A 20,312-nucleotide genomic window follows, 5' to 3' on the forward strand; every position below is an offset into this window, starting at 1 on the left:
TCTGACCATTTGTAAGCTCCCCTAAGCCCTTTCGAGATGTCTTACTCCGTGGCTCAACCTAGCGGCGATTGGTTGTTGGGGTCAGACTGCGACGAAGGATTCCCTTACCCCACACGAAGCAACTTTTATCGACGCTAAGAGCTGCATGATTGTCTCTGATTTTGGGTAGTCCTGAATGCTCGCGCCATTCGGCACTCAACTTGCTCCGTGAACTACTGTTGCCAGACATGCACGCGAGTTCACTACGGATGATGGGTGTGCGACGACAAGTTGACGATTATCAATCCGAAGATGATCTTCTTTCCAAGAAACCCCGGGGAGGAGATTTCGATATAAAGCGGCGTCCATCCAACCTAGATGGACAACAGTGAAAGCAACAATACACAGGTTCCACACAGATCATCTTCTTATCGCTCCTACTTAAACAACTTACCACTGCTATCATCCTCACATATATCCAACATGTCCACCTATCTCATCACCCAAGCAACCGGCCAGCAAAGCCGTTGGGTCATCACCCACCTCCTCGCCGCGGGCGCCAAGATCCATGCAGTCGTTCGCGACCTCCAAAAGGTCCCAGCCGTCCTCCAAAGCCCGAACATCACCCTGTTTCAAGGCGAGAGCAAGAACTTTGACGACATCTACCGCGCCGCTCGGGGCTGCAAGGGTGTCTTCCTGAATACCGTCCCCTTCCCCGGCCTGGAAGCTCTCCAGGCCAAGACCGTCGTCGACGCGTGCCGCAAAGCTGGCGTCGAGAGCATCGTCGTGGCCACGACGCACGGCACCGCGAACAGGGCCATGTGGGACGACGACGCGACCAAGAAGATCCAGCTGCATGATTACTTCGCGTCCAAGGCCGCTGTCGAGGAGATTGTCCGCGGCGGCGGGTTTGAAGCGTATACTATCCTCCGGCCGGCTGTCATCCACCACGATTTCTTCGTGCCGGGAGCGTATGGCAACTTCCCGCGGCTGCCGGCCCACGGTGTACTGGACCATTTGCTTGAGGACGGGGCCAGGGTGCCGTATACAGATGCCAACGACGTTGGAAGGTTTGCGGCGGCGGCCTTGCGGGACCCAGTCAAGTTTGGAGGTCAGGAGATTAATCTCGGAAACGAGATGCTCACCATTGAGGAGGTACGAAATATCTTGGTCAGGGTCAGCGGGCGAGAGGTGGGCGTGGCGAAGCGGACTCTTGAGGAGGTTGAGGCGATGGGTATAAGCGTTTTTGGTCAGAGGTTCCACCTCATGGCGAACATCAAGGATCTCAACTGGACCGTCGCAAGTGCGAGGGAGGTTGAGGAAAAGTTTGGTATTCCTCTGACTTCTGTCGAGACGGCTCTGCAGAGGGACAGGACACTCCTCTTGGAATGCCTGCCGGTCAACTAGTTTTCTCATTACTCGGCGTCTTCACGCGATTAGGCTCTTATCTGTTTTTAGAATGATGTCTGATATCTACTACATTCTGTTCGTAGGAAAAATATGGGACGCTCTTTGAAATGAGTCTTAGGCTCATCTCTTTCTCTGTTGAATGCTTTTCTACTGCGATTCATACATATGTAAAATACTCAAAGTCCATATTCTCTAGCGATTTTCTCAGCAGCAATTTGTCCAATAACATACGCAACAATTTGAGGATCTGTAGGAGAACATTAGTAGGTTGATGATAAGCGCCCACAGCAACTAGTACAGCAGACTGCGAGTTTACGGATCAACTTACGGCCACTGTGAGTGATGCAGTCAGCTATCTATCCTGTATGAAATGCAGTCAATGGTTATACATACCTTGGGAGCATGGACGTCACGCTCAAATCAGCAACTCTCAGTCCGCTCAGCCCATGCACCTTCAGATCTGCATCGACGCAGCTGCCATCCTGCTCAGTCTTGCCCATCCTAACACTACATGAAGGATGCCACAAGCCGGCGACATTTTGCTCGATGAATTCCTGGACTTTGTCAGCTACCGAGCGAGGTCTCTTTACAGTGTAACATACCACAATGTCTTCGTCGCTGTCGGACTTGGGTGCAAAGATGGGCCTCACAAAGTGCTCCTTCATGGTCGGTGTTTGCATCAGTTTCAGCCCCTCCCTGAGCGCCTCTCGCAGGTTGACGACGTCGTATGGGTGGCTCAGGTACTTTGGGTCGACCGAGGGCGGGTCGTTCGGGTCGGCGGATTTGAGCTTGATCTGACCGCGAGACTGGGAGTTCATATTCGCCACGAAGACGGAGAAGAATCCGTCATCTGCGCTCTCGAAGGCGTGGTTTGGAGGGATCAGCGGGCCGATCTTGGAGAGGGCAGTTGTGTTAGTCGGGCATGTTAGTCTGCGGTAGTGTTGTGGTGCAGACTTACCACCATCTCGTAGCTCGGAACACCTGGCTTCAGCAACAGATCTTTCGCATCTTCAGGGAGGGCTTCAAATTCTGGGGAAGCGTAGGCCCTATCATTCTTCAGGAACGCGTGCGGAACGGATGAGAAGTGTCCCAAGAGGGGCCCGTTTCCGGTCTCGGTGAGCTGCTTGATGGCTTCTTGGTACTTGGCCGGATCAGCCAGGCCCATTCTGTCCGTGAACCCAGGCTTCATCTGGAAGCAGGTGACAATCATGGGATGGTCCGTGAAGGACTTGCCGACCCCGTCCAGGTCTTTAACAACACTGATTCCGAGAGCTTCGAGGTCTGTCCTAGGACCGACGCCTGAGAGAAGAAGTAGCCGTGGAGTGTCCAAGGCACCGGCTGAAAGGATGACTTCCTTCTTTGCGAGTACTAATTTGCACTGAGTGAGACTGGCATGATGATAAGTTGTCGACACTACTTACACTGCGACCCGTCTTCCTTCACAACTCCAATGGCGCGATCCTTTTCAAATAGAATCTTGACGATGCGGCTCTCCGTCAGGATTGTCAGGTTGGGCGGAACGTGCTTTTCTATGAACGCCGAGGCGCTGGTTGTGCGCACGCCGTTTAAAGTGGTTGATGAGTTCAACGAGAAGCCAATTGGATCTCCATCATTGGGGTCCAAATTGCGTTTGTGCTTGCATTCGTTAGAAGCGATAAGCAGTCACTTTGGGTGAGCGACTCACCCCGAGATCAACCCCAGCGTCGATGAAGGACTTGGTCTCGCGCTCAACGTGTCCGATAGAAACATCCACAGGTCTGAACCAAGATTAGCTGGCGAACCATATGAACGATAACGACACCACAGACCCAGAATAACCATGATACTTCGGATCCGGTCTGACATATCCATCCCACTCTTTCCCCAGCCCATCTGTGTGCAGATTCTCCAACTACTAGACGTCAGCCTCCCCCCAAGAACCCAAAAGAAATCATCCTGACAAACCTGCTTCACCCTCTCAACAACACTCTTAAACCCCCAAACCTCATCCCCAGCCGCCTCCGCCCACGCGTCAAACTCCGCCCGCGCGCCGAGCGACCACACCTGGAAGTTGACCGCACTCGAGCCACCCAGACCCTTCCCGCGCGCCTGCGGCACCTCGCGGCCCCGCGCGTGCTCCTGCGACGTCGAGACGTACCCGTAGTCCAGCCCCGGCTGCGCGATCGTGAAGTAGCGCTCGGCGGTGCGGCGATACTCGGGCTTGTTGATGTCGCCGCCGCCCTCGAGCAGCGCGACGCTGGGATTGGAGGACGTCGCGGCGAGGCGGGCGGCGAGGAGGCAGCCGGCGGTTCCGCCTATTGGGTCGGCACAGGTTAGCCGCAGAGCGGGCGTGGGAGGGGATATTGGGAGAAGCCCCTCATCTGATGTTGGCGAGGAGGGTTTGGGGGGACTTACCACCGACGATGACAAAGTCGAATTCCTGCGTCATGGCGAGATTCTCACGATGGGAAGTTTGCGTTTGAGCGGGAGGTAAGGGGATCAGATGAACAAGATTGCCTTAAATACCACCCTCGGCGCTTCTCCTCATTCTAAGGCTGAGAATTGCTTTTCTCCCTGCAGAATGAACTATCGACATGTGTCTCTCGTATTGGGTGAACCAAATCCACATGGTCCGCTGCGGCTAAGGTTTTAGTATCACGGATCGGCGGTCGATTACTCGGCATTTCCAAAGTTCCAACAGACTTGGAGGTTAATGGCGGGCAACGGGCAGTGGAAACGGGGACGATTAACATCCCCGGAAAAGCATGTTACCCCAACGTAAAGTTCCCTGGCTTCTCCAACAGCTTGTCAACTGTCACTGCTGGACTATTGCCGAATTGGTTGGGTTTCCCGATGTCGTGCGACGCTGACCATTGGGGTTCGACGATCCCGATATAACCTGTAAGCTGGAGCTGTGGTAATTCAGTTGGTGTGCAGAGTCGGATGCAGAAGCGGGCTGAGCTGAGGTGACGGATCCTGTGAAGGATGAGTCTTGTGGCATATAATTGATAATAGGTTTGCTTTTATTGACTTGGATGGCAAGACGGAGAGATGTCCGCACCCTTAGTTGATGATCTTCTTCAAGACAGAGGTTCAGCCGCTCACGATGCTGTAAACAATCCCATCCACAACCCCACATATATTATTACTTCTTCGCCTCAATCGAATTGGCAGCTGAGATCTTACATCAAAGCTAGAGAATCTTTATTCTTGGCTGTGTGTTGGGCATCAAACATGGTAGTCTATCCGGGGCTCGGCCGAGTAACCCAAAGACATCGTCTCATCTCATCAACACCCAGATCGCACCTCGCCTAACGCCGAAAGTCACACAACAAGGTGTTCAACCATCTACACCACGGGCCGAAGATAGGCATACCTCTCACCTACTAATCAACTCCTTCACCTTCTTCAACGCATCCTCCTTCACCACCCCCATGGGCGGCTGCACATCAACCCCGACAACATCCTCCTCATCCTCCTGGGCCGGGTCCAGGCTCTGGAACTGGCTATGCACGAGATTCGCGCCGGCAAAGTGCCCGTGCCTATTCTTGACCCTCTCGAACAGCACATCCTCCGGCGCGTGCAGCGTCACGAAGTTGACAAAGATGTCCTTCTCCGGGTGCGACGCGCCGCGCAGCTCGTCGCGGTAGCCCCGCTTCAGCGCGGAGCAGGTCACCACGACGCCGCGCAGCCCGTCGCGCTCCAGCTCCTTGAGGGCCTCGTCGCGCAGCGTGTCGAGCCAGCCCCAACGATCCGAGTCGGTGAGCGGCTCGCCCCTGTGCATCTTTTCCACGTTTTCTTTCGGGTGGTACTGTAATCGTTTTCCGCGGGTGTCAGTGTGTTACCTAGGTATGTTTTAAGGAAGAAGGGGGGCACGGACATCGTCGCCTTCGATAAAGGTCATGTCCAGGGCGTCGGTGATGTGCTTTGCTATCGTCGTCTTGCCGGTGCCCGTCGGTCCCGTCAGGAAGATGATGTGTTCTTTCGGGCGCGACATTTTTGCGTGGGCTTGATTCATTCAATACTCGCTTCAAATGGAAAGGCTTGGCGGATGCTCATCAACGGGATGGCCGACTCAAAGCGGTCTCATCGGTGTTCTCGGACGGGGGACGTTCAGGCGCGATGGGTGAGGTTGCTTTAACGTTGTCCGCCAATGCGTTTGAACGAGGTGGCGCTCTCAATAAGGCAATAGTCGAGAAGCGAGGTGGTGGACAACAGAGACGAGGGCACAGGCTGATGGTTCGCAGTGGCCAGGAACAGGAACAGGAACAGGAGGCTCCTTCAGACTTTCCATTCCTTCCGGTTGTCTGATGTTTGGCCGCCTGTCGGCCGTGGTGTTCGTTCGTTCCCACTTGGGTTTTGCCTGCCGATGGCGTTCGGATGATGTCATGCGGCCCCGACCGTGGCAGGTGTGTCTGTTGAGGCGAACGCTGGTTCGTGTGGCTTGCGTGAGAGAGAGAGAGAGAGAGAGAGAGAGAGAGAGAGAGAGAGAGAGAGAGAGAGAGAGAGAGAGAGAGAGAGAGACAGGGAGCATGTTGCCCCTTTCGTACCCGCATATCTCGTTCTGGATGGATGAGAAGGGATCAGACAACTTCCGGAACATCAGGAACTCTCAAACGAGTTTGTTTGCGATGCATGCACTGGAAAGCTTGCCCATGTTCAATGTTGCGAGAGTCAGGGATTTGGTCCAATCAAGGGAAATTGAATATGCATGTCCGTTTTCCTCCCATTTTCCGCCCGTGGGTAACGGCACGGGTAGCGGCATCAAAGGGAACTATCAGCACGAATTGCCGTCATTTGGCTGAATTTCGGCAGCAGGGAAGGACACATCTGATGTCATCCGATGCGATCATTTAAACAGCGGCATCTGGTATTCGTCAGGTACAGGAAGTGACTGATCAAAAAGTTGCCTGCCTTCGACGAAGTGTCTCTCGAGGGCTAGGCAAGGTGGGTTGCCGTCTTAGAGCTAGTTTCCACCAGACCCCTCAACAACCAATAGGCATCGGTCTATTAGTCTAGTTGGTTAGGACGTCGGATTCTGATTCACACCCAGACCTTCCGTAAGCCCAGGTTCGAATCCTGGATGGACCTATCTTTTGTCTTTTTGAACGCCCAGGAGAATCCGTTAGTTACGTATCAGGTGTAATTATCAGGTGGATGCCTCCTGCTTTTTGAAGTTTCGAATCTGCACCCAAGTCCGGAGTTCTGGGCCCTCCTGACGTTGTTCTTTTGGCGTCTGCGGCCCGAGATACAGCAGGAAGGACCGCCCACGATGCACGCTGTACGGCAGGAGCATGTCAGCCACAGTGCTCCTTCCTAGGTAGTTGTCTGGTTGGGTGCATGCAGCAAGCACGCACTGAGGAGGTCTTTCACCCTGGTCGAAACAGCGCTGCTGCCCATTCTTCATCCCCGAACATCAAACCACAAACATCAATCATCTCGTCCAACCTGTCGTCGTTCTGTCACTTTTTTTCTCTGCTGCCTCGCGGACAGTTCCCTCGTATTGGTCGATATCTTGCTATTCTTTTTTTCATTCCGACACAATGGCCATGCTTTCTATCCATACCGCACATCGCCCGCACCCTCTCGGAACCAGTCATCCGTCGCCAACGCCTCTTCGGAGCTCGCAAAGCTGATGATGGTGCTCTTGGTCGTCGTGTACGCCTGGTACGCATCGATGCCGTTCTCGCTGCCAACGCCGCTCGCGCTCTTCGCGCCACCCCACGGACTGCTAGGATCGTTTCGATGGTGCGTGTTCACCCACACGATGCCTGCGTCAATCTGCTCCGACACTCGAAACGCCTGCGCCACGTCCCGCGTCCAGATGCCCGCTCCCAGTCCGAATTCGCTGTCGTTTGCCTGCGCGATGGCCTCCTCCTCCGTCTTGAATGCCGCCACCACAATCACCGGCCCAAACGCCTCCTCCCGCCAGATGCGCGTCTTGAGGATGTCGCCCCCGGACTTGGACACCAGCACCGTCGGCTCGTAAAAGTATCCCTTTGAGAAATCAGTCCCGTCGAGTCCGCTCGTGCCAGACATGCGACGACCCCCAACCAGCGCCTCGCCCTCCGTCGCAAGCGCATCGTCCACAAGCGCCTCCACGTTCTTCAGCTGCTTCGCCGAGATGAGCGGTCCCATCATGGATTCTGGGTTGCTCGGGGACCCCATGCGTCGCGTGATGGATTCCGTCTTCGTTTTGAGCTTCGAGACCAGCGTCTGCAGGGTCTTCTCCTCCACGAGGATCCTCGTGCTTGCCACGCATGTCTGTCCGCTGGCGATGAACGATCCAAAGGCGATGCCGTTGACTGCGACGTCAATGTCGGCTTGCTCAAACACGACCAGCGGCGCCTTTCCTCCCAACTCTGCCGTGTACCGCGCCAGATTGCCGCCCACGATTGACCCGATGGCTCTGCCTGCCAACGTCCCACCTGTGACGTCCACCTTGCGGACGAGGGGGTGCTCAACGAGCGCCTTGCCCGTCGTCGCGCCGTAGCCGGGCAGCACGCTGAACGCACCATCAGGCACGCCCGCCTGCTTCAGGATCTTGCCGAGCAGCAGCGTGGTGAGGGGCGTCAATTCGCTGGGCTTCACAATGACACTGTTTCCCGCGGCAATTGCCGGCGCGATTTTCTTGACAGCGATGAGCAGCGGGTGGTTGAAGGGGGTGATCTGCACAACGACGCCAAGGGGCAGGCGGTCAATCCAGTTGTGCAGCTTTCCCACGGTCGGGAGCACCGCACGCTCTTCAGTGCGCAGCAGCGCAGCATAATACTTGAACCACTTGACGAGTGTGGGCACCTGCGCGCGCATCTCGCGTATCGCGCGTCCGGTCTGCTGCACCTCGAGGGGGATCAGGGAAGGGAGTTCCGCCGTGAGGAGCTCCGCCGTCTTGTCGAGGACCTCGGCCCGGACGTGGCGGGGGGCCTTGGACCAGGTCCCGGCCTTGAACGTGTTGTACGCGACGCGGATGGCCTCGTCGACATCTTCAGCGGATGCGGCGTGACAGCTGCACGTTGTCGGATGGTTAGAAACAAAGACAAGAAGTGCTCAGTAAGCTTGACAGTTGTGACGGGCATGACAGCACGGAGAAGGATTGGGGGAGAGGGGACTGAGTGCACTCCAGTGACCCAACGGATGCAAGCCTTACCTTGCAAAAATTTCGCCCGTCGCAGGGTCTTCGACTGGAATCCTGTTGGCACCGTGTCAGCCGCGAGCCATTGAGCTTGAGCCACGAGCATGAAGCACGAGCACAGATGGCCATGCAGATATTATGCGCGCGCGGGGTCAACACGTAGAAGAGAAGAAGGGAACGTCACGAACTGCTCTGCATGGCCCGGCTTCTCCTGGCCTCCCACCCAGAGGTTGAACGCCTGGGCTGTCATCCTGTCTTCTCAGCTGTCCTGTCAGTCTCGAAGGTTTTTTTCGTCCGTGGAGTCCTGTCCAACGAAAGAAGAGAATGTTTCTTCGAGGCCGCTTTGCTTTAATCGGGGAGGTGAGAGTTCAAAAAGGCCCATTATGTCTTCATGCGGGGCACAATGCGGGATACATGCGATTAGCTCCCCCTCCCCCTCTCGGCCGGCTCCGTGTTGGTGGCTTCAGTCTTCTTCCCCGCCCAATTTCCTGTCTAGGTAGGTGTCGGTCCCCTCCCGCAGCGTCGCCGATAACAGCTCGCCATTCCATCCCGGTCATTGGGCTTGTTTGTCAACCAATCTCGTAACACGACCACAGACAGGGGATGATGCTGGGCCCCCTTCAATCGCTCGCTTGCTGCAAGATTACAGCCGGGTTCGCCGTTAAAAAAGACCAAGGCTAGAAGCAAAAGAGAGACTCTGCCAGCTCGAGAACGGATGGGGAATACATCACAGCTCGCATCAGTTGGCGCGACTAGCTGCAGGCCAATACAACTTATACTTCAAGGGGGCACGCCCTCCTCGCTCGGCTGTTCTTGGTGGTTTATGGTTGGTCTTGGTACCCAAACGCACATGCTTTGCTCGACAAAGGCTGTTTCTCGGTGCTGCAGCCAGCAGGCGCAATGAACCATTTTCGAACTGGAGGCATGCGGTATGAAGTATCAGACCGTGCTTCGTGCTTCAAACCTACAGGAAACCTCCGTGACAGCAGTAGTTGCTGCTGGCCCTGCATACTGTCAATGTCGACCGCTCTGCCTAGCTGCCATGGACCTGGGCCCGGATTTCTCCCATGCCATCACCGGATGCCATCTCGAGCATGAATGAGCTGGGAGGAATATAAGCTGGCCATCCGAACGACGGTCCAGAGACGACACAATGAACGGGCTTTTAGGGAAAGGAGCCAGCCAAATTTGACATTTGCCCTCTCTCTCTTTCTTTTCCTGTTTGTGTGGTTTGCTTTACAACGATACCTGACGGCTGGATTGATTCCCGTCTCTTTGCTCTCCCTAATCTTCCTTTCGCGGTCAACGGCCTGCGGCCGGAAAACTTCTCGCTTTTCAGAGCTAGAGCACCTGGATAGTGAATCCAGCGAGATCGACCGCGGATCCTTCGTTTCATTTCCCTCTTTTCTCAACAACTTCCACAAGAAACGGGCAAACATGGAGGTCATACGCACCATCTTCAAGCGCAGCAAGCCAAAGGTGGTTCAACCGCCAAAGGTCCCCACCGACGATGTCTATCCCGTCCATTTCTTTGACGACACGAAGCCATTCCGTGGCATGCTCCTGAACTGGACACTTCGCTTCGACGATGTCCTCGACGCCGACAAGCTTCAGAGCTCGTTGTCGCGGTTACTTGAGATCGGAGACTGGAAGAAGTTGGGCGGTCGCATGAGGCTCAGCGTAAGCCCCCTCCCCTTGCTCCCCCGCACACCCACTTACACGATACGCTTGCCTCAACTGAACCCAAAACACACACAAGACTAACTAACATCTCTCTTCTAGCCCGATGACAAGCTCGAACTCCACGTACCCGAATGCTTCACCCCGGAACGCCCAGCCATCCGCTTCTCTCACGATGTCCATGACTTTTCCATCGCAAACCACCCTAACGCAAAGCACCTTCCCAAATCAACCTCAGTCCCCTCAATACAGCCCGGCGTGGTAAACTTCTACACCCTCGGTGCCCGCCCCGGCGCGCCCATGACTCTCGAAGATCTCCTCACCTCCGATGAACCCCAGATCCACCTGCACGTCATCTCCTTCACAGATGCAACTGTCATCGGCCTTCTCTTCTCACACGTTCTCTTTGGCGCCGCCGGCATGCAATCACTCGTTACAAATTGGTCCCTCGTCATGGCCGGCCGCGAAGCCGAGGTCCCTGCCCTCTGCGGTGCCCGTGAAGACATTCTTGAGGACGTCGGCGTCCAATCCGACCCGGACAAGGAACCCTTCCTCCTCGACCCCCGCCAGCTCAAAGGGCTCCGTCATCTGCGCTTCAACATCCGCTTCCTCTGGGATATGTGGCGCCGTCCAGAAATCGAGTCCAAGGTCCTCTGTCTTCCCCCAAAATTCGTGTCAGACCTTCGCGCCCGCGCCATGGCCGATCTGCACGCGATGGACGAAAAGGGCGCCCTCGGCGCAGAAGAAGAAGCCCCCTTCGTGTCCGAAGGTGACGTGCTCACCGCGTGGTGGACCCGCATGGTCTGCACCGCCCGTGGCGGCAAGCGCTCCGTTACCGTCCTCAACGCCGTCGACATCACCGGTCGCCTCAAGTCCGTCTTCGCCCCAGGAAAGCACTACGTTCAAAACTTCGCCCTCGGCACCTGGACCATCCTGTCGTCGGCGGAAGTCGTCAAGGCTCCGCTCGGCTACGTCGCAAAGTGCTTCCGCTACGACATTCAAACCCAGACCACCCCCTCCCAGATCATGGCTTTCATGCGTCGCCTTCGTGAGGCAGGCCGCTGCGGCGACCAGCCCGTCTACGGCAAGCCGGACTCCATGCTCATCATCTTCACCAACTGGAGCCGGTGCAAGTTCTTCGAGTGCATCGACTTTGCGCCCGCCGTCGTTCCCCGCGTTGACCCTGCCGCCGCCGCCGCTGCCGCCAACAGACACTCTGCCACCTCCGCGGACGGCGAGATCACCGCTACCGCTCCGCAAGACCCGGAAAAGGCCGCCGCGGAAGCTACCGCTACAGAGGTCTCCTCTGAACTCGCTGCCAAGAAGCCGCCCCCGGGGAAGCTGTCGTACCACCACTCTCTCGCGCGCACCCGCAGCGTGCTCAGCAGGAACGTGTTCACCATCCTCGGCAAGGATTTGTCGGGTAACGTGTGGGTCAGCGCGCTGGGCCACCCCGAGTGCTGGGAGCATCTCGAGAAGTACATTGCGACCTCGTCCAAGTAGACCAACGTCAACTACCGGTGTTTGTATAGGACAGTCTGTCTTTCGCATGGGAGTTTCAAGCTTGTCCCCACAAAGGAGATGGCTTGGTGAATGGTACCTTCCCTTATTACTATTATCCCTAAATCCCTCCCTCAATACATGTCACTCCCTTCATATATGCACTGCTAGGAGTTTTGTTCTGCTTCTTAGTTAGGTTGTAACCGATGGCACCTTTGGGTGGTTGATGAATACGGGATATCTCAGTGGCTTTTGTTTGATTCGGTTAGACTCATGATGATGACGACTGGTGGATGCGAGGTAGTAAGGTTGGTAGTTATCCGAAAAGAGTTAATTACACACGTACAGTTGGGTACATTCACGCGAGACATTGATTGGGACGTGGCGGTACTAAGTAGAGCGGTACTAAGTAGAAAATTGAGTTTCTTCCGAGATCCAATATGAGTGACAAAGAAAATTGCGTTCTACGCTGGTATCAAATAATCTAAGGATGAAAAAGTGCTACAGATGAAGGTATCGCTAATGTCGTACATGCGTGAGCGTGGTGGTATGAAGAATTGCAAGAAGCCCCTATTCGCGAAAAGAATTGAAACCAAAAAACTCCATCCCAGACCCATCCTACGTCTTGGTCACAATCGTATGCGGACATCATCACGTTCATGAGTCGTCCTGGTCCATGAAGAAGTTGACAATCTCCTTCAAATCAAACAGTGTCACGCCGCGGCGTGGGTAGCAGATGTACACCTGCTCGCCGAGGACGCCAAATTTGTCTCTGAACTCGGATTTCCTGCCAAGACCGAGACTCTTGACGATGGCCGCGTACGTCTTGCTGAGGAACTTAGCCCGGGCGCCGTGCAAGTGTTGCCCCGGGACGAAGCGCTCGCTGACGCCGGCACCAAAGGTGACGGGGCCCGAGATGCACGAGAGGGCGTACTCGATGAGAACTTCAATGGTGCCGTGAGGGGCGTTGGGGAAGTCAAGGGCCCACTTCACCTGCCAGCCGTACCGCGGCGCGAGCTGCGCGAGGACGACCATGCACAGAACCTCGCCGTCCTTTTCAGCCGAGAAGTAGCGACGGTGTGCCTGGTCAATCCATGGACGGATTTCCGTCATGTGGACCTGCTTCTTCTTCTCCTTGCGCTTCTCCTTCCAGGCGGCGATGGACTTGTCTGCGCGGCTGATAAAATCTTCGTTGGGCTTCACCTCGTGGATCTTGATACCCTCGCGCTTGACGCGACGAGCTAGGCGGTTGTCCGGGGCGGTGTGCTGGTCGGCATCGGCGCGTTGCTCTTCGGTACAAGACATGGTGCGCCAGCCGATGCGCCGACCGAGAATTTCTTGGACTTTGTTGGAGACAAGCATCCACACAGGAGTGAGCTTAAGTTCCTTCGTGACGAATTCGACAAAGGCAGGAATAACTTCCTCGTACTGACCGCGGTCGCAAAGAGGATCGCCAGTGATCATGGCAAACTTGCCTTGCTTGACGTAGCCGACAGCCGCACCGCTGCTATGGCGCCATAACTCAAAGCGCTCGTCCAGCCAGGATGTGTTGGTGGCGTCGCCGTAGTTGGCGATGAGTTCTTCGAGAGCTGGCATTTCTCTACCTGCCCAGATTTTGGTGGTGTCTGCATTGGGGTGGGGCAGGTTGAAGGAGCGTTGAGGTAGGGACTTAGGATCGCGGTAGAAGAGTGAGCCGTATCGGATATCACCCAAGTTGAGCAGTAGGAAAACGATGCGGTCGAGACCAAGACCTACGCCACCGTGTTGGGGAGCGCCCAGGTCGAATGCCTCGAGGTATTCCGACATTTCGTCTTCTGAGATACCATTCTCGGCCATGTTCTTTCTCAATTCCTTCGGGTTGTTGATGCGCTGACCTCCTGTACAAATTTCCTGGCCACGGACGAATATATCAAAAGAGTTCGTCCAGAAGGGGTCCTCGGCTTTATGAGTGTAGAATGGACGGGCGTTGGCGGGAAACTTGTCCAGTATGTAATAGTCGGTTTTGTACTTTTCCTTCACTAGCTCTCCGAGTCTGATCTCGTCTGGGGTTGAAAGGTCTTCATCGGCGACGTCTCGGCCGTCGTCGCGCAGCATCTGCAGACCTTCGGGAAAGGGGATGATGGGAGTCTCCTCGAGCCAGACAAGATCTTCACTTGGCCACCTCTCCCGAATAATTTTGAGTTCAGGCATAGCCTGCACTGCCGCGAAGATGTTCTTGAGAACCTGGTCAAGAACCCTCAAAAGCTCGTGATAATGCTTGTGAATCTTCATCTCAATGTCGAGGCCGGTATACTCTGTCAGGTGGCGGTGGGTGTTGGAGTTTTCGGCACGGAAGACAGGGCCAACCTGCGGGTGTCAGTAATGGTTCATCCCAAGGTGTCATTCAATGCGATGCATACCTCGTAGACCTTGCCAAAGTCGGCTGAAATGGCCATCTGCTTGGCCAGCTGGGGGCTCTGCGCCAAAAAGGCGCGGCGGCCAAAGTAGTTGAGCTTGAAGACTTCAGCGCCGCTTTCTGTGGCAGCTGGCTGGAGCTTTGGTGTTTGAATCTCGATGAAGCCATTGTTATCGAGGGTTTCGCGGAACTTGCGGGTAATCATAGCACGGACACGGAAGAGGGCTTGGTTGGAGGGATGTCGCAAGTCGAGGACGCGGTTGTTGAGCCTGTTGTTCATGCTCTCGGGGGGATGATAGTTGCTAAAAGGAGGCGCCTGCGCGGGATTGAGCAGGTGGATGGAGTAGATGTCGACCTCTACATCATGGTGATACGCCGACTTGACATCCTCAACGGGTTTCTTCAGAGAGCCGGAAACCTGGACGATGGACTCGGGGTGCAGCCGTTGCACCCACTTCACCATGTTTGGCGTCACGTCATGCAGTACGCCCTGGATGGTGTCGGTCTGGTCGCGGAACAGAATGAAGTCGAGATGCTTGGAGATGTTGCGTTGTGTGTGAATTCGGGCGCGGAAGGTGACTTTGGAACCGACGCCTAGTTGGCCCACCTCGGCGATGGTGTTGAGTTCGGTTGGGTAGTTTTCCTCGCTTCCCTCGCCGTAGCGGGCTTTCGTCTCGTCGTCCTCGACCTTGCGAGCCTCCTCGTACTCTCGCCTCCTGCGCTCTTCCAGCTCGCGCTGCTGCTGCTCCCGACGCTCCTGCTTCTGGCCCCGTTCCATCCTCTTCAACTCGCCGCTCCTCGTCGGGCTTCTGCCGTAGCTAGACTTGCTTGAACCGCTAGATTGACTAGTCTTGCTCGACCTCGGAGTCTGTTTCTCGTAGACAGTCGTCTTGGTGGTGGACGGGGTGGATTGGTCCGAGTTGCTCTTCATGGACAACCTGTGCGCGATACGTGACAGGGGGTTCGTCGAGGGCGGTGCCCTTGGGGTCTCTGATTCCATCATGCTGTTGGTGTGTCACTGTCGCCGCCCCTTGGCGAGTGTCGGGTGTAAGGTGTGTGTAGATGCTATTGGTTTCTCGGCAACGGGTATTAGGAAGAATACGTCGTGAGGAAAGCCAAGACAAGTTTTGGGGGAGGAGGGGATATATGGGTAGATCACTGCAGGTACGAGTCTGGACACACGGGGCTTTGAGGACGAATAAGCAAGAAGCAGAAGGGACGGGAGCTGGGGAGGGTGGATGACAAAAATAAAAAGGGTGGCATGGACATGAAGGACACCGACATCAGTCATGATGAGGGCACTCGGCGCACATCAGAGTCCGCGGCGGACAAGGCTTTCCGCCCGGGAGGGACGCTGCTGCTACCTGTGATACCCGTCCATGGATTCAGCCCTTTACATTGGGCATCAGGTACGTGTGACTTGGCCATGATCAAGCAGCTGCGACTTCAGACCACGCAAGTTCTGGTTCCAGGCGGCGACCAAGACGCTTACACGGCAGGACGGCAGGGCGGGCATGTTCCAGACTGACGTTCGGGTGGTAAAGATACGTCAGGGCGCCAAGGGCAGCGACGAAGTACACGGTACCACCGTGAAGTAGTACCTGCCCTACCTCCATTGTGCCGTTGCGGACAGGGCAGGCACGAGTCGAAAAAAGTTTGCCGAAAGCAACGGAGAAAGGCAGGAGCAATGGATCGATCGCAGGTGCATCGGACAACACTGGGCGGTGGCCCCCGGCGGTCCCTTCCCTGGCAAGATGCCAACTCACGTCGTGACTTCCTCACTCTCTCTTTTTTTTTTTTTTTTTAGAGTGAGAAGTTTCCTCGCCTTCCTGCCGCAGCGACCATGTGGTGTCAGTGCAGCGTCATTTGGTGTGGGGCATGGTACGTGCGTCGCGGTACGTACCGCCACAGACACGGGAGGAGAGGAAACAGCAAAGGGCCGGGGAAGGTGGAAGGGGCAAGGGAAGGTCACGGACGGCGAATCCACGCTGATGACTGGCTGATATCATCTTGCAGCGGCCAGTCGAGGACCGTTTGCTCCGGGGCAGATCCCTGATACCATACACCTCACGCTCTAAGGTAAGGTATCCGTAGTCTGCTGGTAGGTAGTGTGGTGGAAGGCAAGGTCGTCTCCGCTGCTTCCCGTCTTCTGGCATCGTCTGGAAACCGCGACATCTGCATCCCGCAGGTAGCTCCGATCACATCCCGGAAGGTACGGCCCCACACCTGCCCTCTGCTGCACCTGGTGAGCCTCTACTGACGTCAGATCGCCGGCACCCGTCGAACCCCGTCGCTACCTAGCCACGTCTGCCACCTCACCAGCGAGTCACATTCTCGACCCAGGCCGTCAATCACTCTTCCAGCCCATCCGCCGCGCCGTTTTCCTGCTACCACTGCTGCTGTTGTCATCGCAAGACCCCGACACTGCTCTAGCCGCCGTCTCGTCTCAGGCTGGCAGGTTTTCGTCTCTAGACAAGCCGCAGCTAGCCAATATCACGACGTATTCAACACGCTTTTGTGCCGCACACTAAAGGCTCGACCTGCCGACATCAACACCCTCAACGCCCAAACAGGCTACCTCGCCAGGCTGATCCTCCCCTCCAACTCGAATAAGACACCCCGATCTCATCTGCCAAGGCTGTCCCGGCTGCCGCAGGGCACCTTCGCCAAGTCCCACCAACTTTCAACGTCAACGACACCTGACGCCCAACCTCCACCACCAGCCCGGAGCCGCCAGTAGCCCGCCGACCTTTTACCTCTCCGGGTGCCACCAAAAGCTTCCTATCGAGCTCTTGATTTGTCAACCCGTCTCCATCTTCCCTCCTTCTCACTCCTCCCATCCATTATCAATCGTCCTCTGTTTCCGTCGCACCCGAACAACAGCGGCCCCCATTGGCCTCACTGCACCCGTCGTTCGACAATGTTGTTTTGATTTGCGTCCGATAGTCCGAATTTCTCAGCACCCACCGGCCACCAACCCGTCACCTGCAGCTGCATCGCTTCCGCGCATTCCGCACTCCCAATGAAGTCCAACAGGCTCACCCGCACCGTCTCCAACATATCGAACCTGTCCAAGTCTAGCAAGAACGGCAGCAAGAACGGGAGCAAGGTGAACAGCAAGGTCAATAGCGCCGCTACCAGCAGAGCCGGTACTCCCGATGGTGAATATGAAAACCCACTGGAGAACATCGCTCGTTGGCGCCTGACCGCCAACGCGGTCGCACTGCGTTCCGGGGCCGCCTTTGCCTTCGGGCTGCAGAACCTGTCCGCTCCCGTCCCTCCCGCTGCGAATAGGGTCATCTGGCTAGACTCAACATTGTCAGAATGGTCTGGTCCAGAGAAGATCAGGGTCGATGTCTACCTCCCTCCCCACACCAAGGCTGGCAAGCCCACCGGGAATTTCCCTGCCGTCGTCAACTTTCATGGCGGAGGCTTCATCCTGGGACAGGGAACCGATGACGCCCGATGGGCCGGCGCCGTGGCTTCGGCACTGAACGCCGTCGTCTTCTCCGTCAGCTACCGCCTGGCTCCGGGCTATCCCTTCCCCACCCCGGTAGAGGATGCTGCCGACTCTATCCTGCAGATCATTGCACGTGCAGATGAGTTCCTCCTCGACAAATCCAAAGTCTTTCTATCGGGTTTCTCGGCTGGAGGCACATTGGCCCTTGCCAGTTGGAACCTCCTCCAAGAGCCAGAGAGGTGGGGTTATGAGCTTAAATTCCCGGTCCCCGAAATTTCCGGGATCGTGCTCTTCTACCCGCTCCTCGATTGGACAATGACGAGGCCAATGAAGCGCGAGACATGTGGCAGGCCAGACATGACTCTGCCAAAGGGCATGACCGATCTCTTTGACGCATCCTATGTCTACCCTCCTCGGCCCAGGTCTGAGCGCCACGATCCGCGGCTTTCCCCGGGACTGATGACAGACGAGATGATAGACCGACTCCCACCCATTCACCTATGCATGTGCGAATACGATATGCTGCTATTGGAGGGACAGAAGTTTGCTGAAAGGGTGCAGACCCGTGGAGGCCGGATCAGCACTCGCGTGGTCGACACAGAAAAGCATGCATGGGATAAGCCGCCACCATTTACACCAAAAGAGAGTGTCATGGTGGAGTATCACAAGGCCATCGATGCCCTTAGAGGATGGCTTGGCTTAGGCGCTCTAGAAAGCGACGAAATATTCGATGGGACGATACCAAGAATAGAGATTACTAACGACAGCGGAGACAGCACATGAGATGGCTGGAGCCATGGGCTTCATTAATATGAAGTGTGTAGGTTAGGTTGATACAGTTTTGTCCTTCCTTTGCACTTGGCAGATATCCAACATAGCGTAACGCACCGTTTCAATCAACCAACTGAGACTTTGAAAGCTCGTGCTAATGAACAACCAATGCCCAGACTGGTCTAATGGCATTTGACCTGCCAACATGGCATTCGCGATGTCTCACAGTTTCCCATGCAATCCTGCGAGAAGACACGTCTGCATAACAGCATCTGCATTCACCTACATGTAACATCTACACCTGAGCGTTTGATACATAGTTTGAATCCTCGATAATGCCATTGTTGAGTCGATTACGCCGCGCACAGATATCGTTGGAAGGAGAGGAGACGTCCGAAGGCTCTCGGTCCCGAGAAGGGAGGGTCAGTATCCGTGTTGAACCACCCCGCGATTGGACTCGTCTGAAGTCGGTGATCAGATGGCTGGGTCACGTTCATCTGGTTAGTGCCTGTTTACCGTCGCAATATTGGAGGGTTTCTGCAAGAAGTCTTGGTGCGTTATTGTAGGAGTTGGGAAGTTCTGGATTAGCTGCGATGTTGACCACCTAAGGTACTGTCATTGGCTTGATAGATGGCATCAGCCTGTCTACTTGATTGGGGATTGAAGGTTCCATCATTGACCAGGGAGATAACTTCAAGCTGGCGAGTACCTTGTTGATTATTTCGAGGTGTCAGGATGTCTCGCTCGTTCATGAAAGCTATGTGTGAGCTTCTTCATTTGCACAATATAGAGGTATGGTAATGGAGAAAACTGATCATGGGGAAAGTGGGGCTGCTGATGTACAGTCCGTTACGTTAACAGCGTCCGCCCCTCCTTTTTACTGAAATTATATACACATAATCCCTATATATATATAAAAATTTACCTAATATTATATAGATATTTATAGTATAGTAATTAACCTATTTTAATAACTTTAATTAATTTATTCCTATTAAATCTTATTATCTAAAGGTATTATAATACCTTCTTAATACTATTATATAACTTAGTAAATAGATAATAACCTATTTAGGTATTATCTATTACTTATTACTAATAGTATATAGAAATAATAATATATATAATAACTAATATAAGATACTACTAGAGATCCTTTTTAATACTTTATTTTACTATTAATTAGGATTATTATATTTACTAAGAAGGCTTATTAAGCTATTATTACTAAAGAGGTTACTAAGGAGGTTACTATTAAAGTTATTATTACTAAAATTAAATCTAAGATTAATAATTTAGTAACTCTTAAGTTTATATTATAAAGAAAGTATATATTTATAATACCTCTATTATTATAAAGAGCTCTAAAAGTATCCTCTTACTAAAAAGTAATAATAATATAGAAGAAGTAAAAAAAAGATCTACTATATATAATTTAGTTTTAAAATATTTTACTTTTATTAATACTATCTTTTTAACTAAACTTAACTCTAATTAACTTAACCCCTTATTAAACTACTTAATTTATAGATAATATANATAGTTCTTTAGTAATTAACTTAGTATTTATCCTTATAGATACTCTTAGCTTACCTTTACTATAAATTACTTATTAAGCTTAAGACTAATCACTTTAGTCTCTAAAAGACCTAATCTACTATAGCTTATAACCTATAACTTAGACTATAACCTTAATATACTATTATAACGTATTAATCCCCAGCTTCTATTAGTAGACCCTATTATTAGATAGCTAACTATAATATAAAGATTAAGAAGTAGATAGTAGTACTTAACTTAAAGTAGAAGTAATTTATTTATATATTCTAAAGAAAGTTAATATTACTATTATTATTACTTAAAAGAAACTTATTAGTATATCTAAACTAATATTAATCTTTACTTAAATCTATCTATTTACTAGAGGGGTTATTTAGCTAAATATTCTATAAATTAATATTATTCCCTCTTTTAAATAAATTAAAAAGAGAAGTAAAATCTATTTT

The 20,312-nt window shown here is 53.6% G+C and overlaps 7 protein-coding genes across 7 annotated transcripts; 3 read left to right on the forward strand and 4 right to left on the reverse strand.

Moving 5' to 3' along the window:
- Window positions 1-462: 462 nt before the first annotated feature.
- GCG54_00005532 (uncharacterized protein) lies at window positions 463-1,386 on the forward strand (the record flags this gene model as incomplete). Its single annotated transcript, XM_045405554.1, has 1 exon — window positions 463-1,386. The coding sequence occupies one exon, from the start codon at window positions 463-465 to the stop codon at window positions 1,384-1,386; it is 924 nt and encodes a 307-aa protein (XP_045260535.1).
- A 179-nt stretch (window positions 1,387-1,565) lies between these two features.
- On the reverse strand, window positions 1,566-3,817 carry GCG54_00005533 (Alcohol dehydrogenase [acceptor]; the record flags this gene model as incomplete). The annotated part of the gene is made up of 10 exons (XM_045405555.1): window positions 1,566-1,636; window positions 1,706-1,722; window positions 1,783-1,943; window positions 1,992-2,282; window positions 2,348-2,757; window positions 2,811-3,024; window positions 3,074-3,146; window positions 3,198-3,280; window positions 3,334-3,683; window positions 3,784-3,817. 10 exons carry the CDS (start codon window positions 3,815-3,817, stop codon window positions 1,566-1,568), a joined length of 1,704 nt encoding a protein of 567 aa, XP_045260536.1.
- A 930-nt stretch (window positions 3,818-4,747) lies between these two features.
- On the reverse strand, window positions 4,748-5,365 carry GCG54_00005534 (putative gluconokinase; the record flags this gene model as incomplete). The annotated part of the gene is made up of 2 exons (XM_045405556.1): window positions 4,748-5,179; window positions 5,249-5,365. 2 exons carry the CDS (start codon window positions 5,363-5,365, stop codon window positions 4,748-4,750), a joined length of 549 nt encoding a protein of 182 aa, XP_045260537.1.
- A 1,559-nt stretch (window positions 5,366-6,924) lies between these two features.
- On the reverse strand, window positions 6,925-8,750 carry GCG54_00005535 (Phenylacetaldehyde dehydrogenase; the record flags this gene model as incomplete). The annotated part of the gene is made up of 3 exons (XM_045405557.1): window positions 6,925-8,374; window positions 8,516-8,557; window positions 8,689-8,750. The coding sequence occupies 3 exons, from the start codon at window positions 8,748-8,750 to the stop codon at window positions 6,925-6,927; spliced, it is 1,554 nt and encodes a 517-aa protein (XP_045260538.1).
- A 1,187-nt stretch (window positions 8,751-9,937) lies between these two features.
- GCG54_00005536 (Transcriptional regulator sdnM) lies at window positions 9,938-11,683 on the forward strand (the record flags this gene model as incomplete). Its single annotated transcript, XM_045405558.1, has 2 exons — window positions 9,938-10,180; window positions 10,283-11,683. The coding sequence occupies 2 exons, from the start codon at window positions 9,938-9,940 to the stop codon at window positions 11,681-11,683; spliced, it is 1,644 nt and encodes a 547-aa protein (XP_045260539.1).
- A 654-nt stretch (window positions 11,684-12,337) lies between these two features.
- GCG54_00005537 (Aspartate--tRNA ligase cytoplasmic) lies at window positions 12,338-15,078 on the reverse strand (the record flags this gene model as incomplete). Its single annotated transcript, XM_045405559.1, has 2 exons — window positions 12,338-14,026; window positions 14,080-15,078. The coding sequence occupies 2 exons, from the start codon at window positions 15,076-15,078 to the stop codon at window positions 12,338-12,340; spliced, it is 2,688 nt and encodes an 895-aa protein (XP_045260540.1).
- A 2,019-nt stretch (window positions 15,079-17,097) lies between these two features.
- Window positions 17,098-18,318, forward strand: GCG54_00005538 (uncharacterized protein; the record flags this gene model as incomplete). The annotated part of the gene is made up of 1 exon (XM_045405560.1): window positions 17,098-18,318. One exon carries the CDS (start codon window positions 17,098-17,100, stop codon window positions 18,316-18,318), a length of 1,221 nt encoding a protein of 406 aa, XP_045260541.1.
- Between the last annotated feature and the right edge of the window lie 1,994 nt (window positions 18,319-20,312).

The sequence above is a fragment of the Colletotrichum gloeosporioides genome (genome assembly GCF_011800055.1).
Source record: "Colletotrichum gloeosporioides strain Lc1 chromosome Unknown consensus_67, whole genome shotgun sequence".
Taxonomy (NCBI): Eukaryota; Fungi; Ascomycota; class Sordariomycetes; order Glomerellales; family Glomerellaceae; genus Colletotrichum; species Colletotrichum gloeosporioides.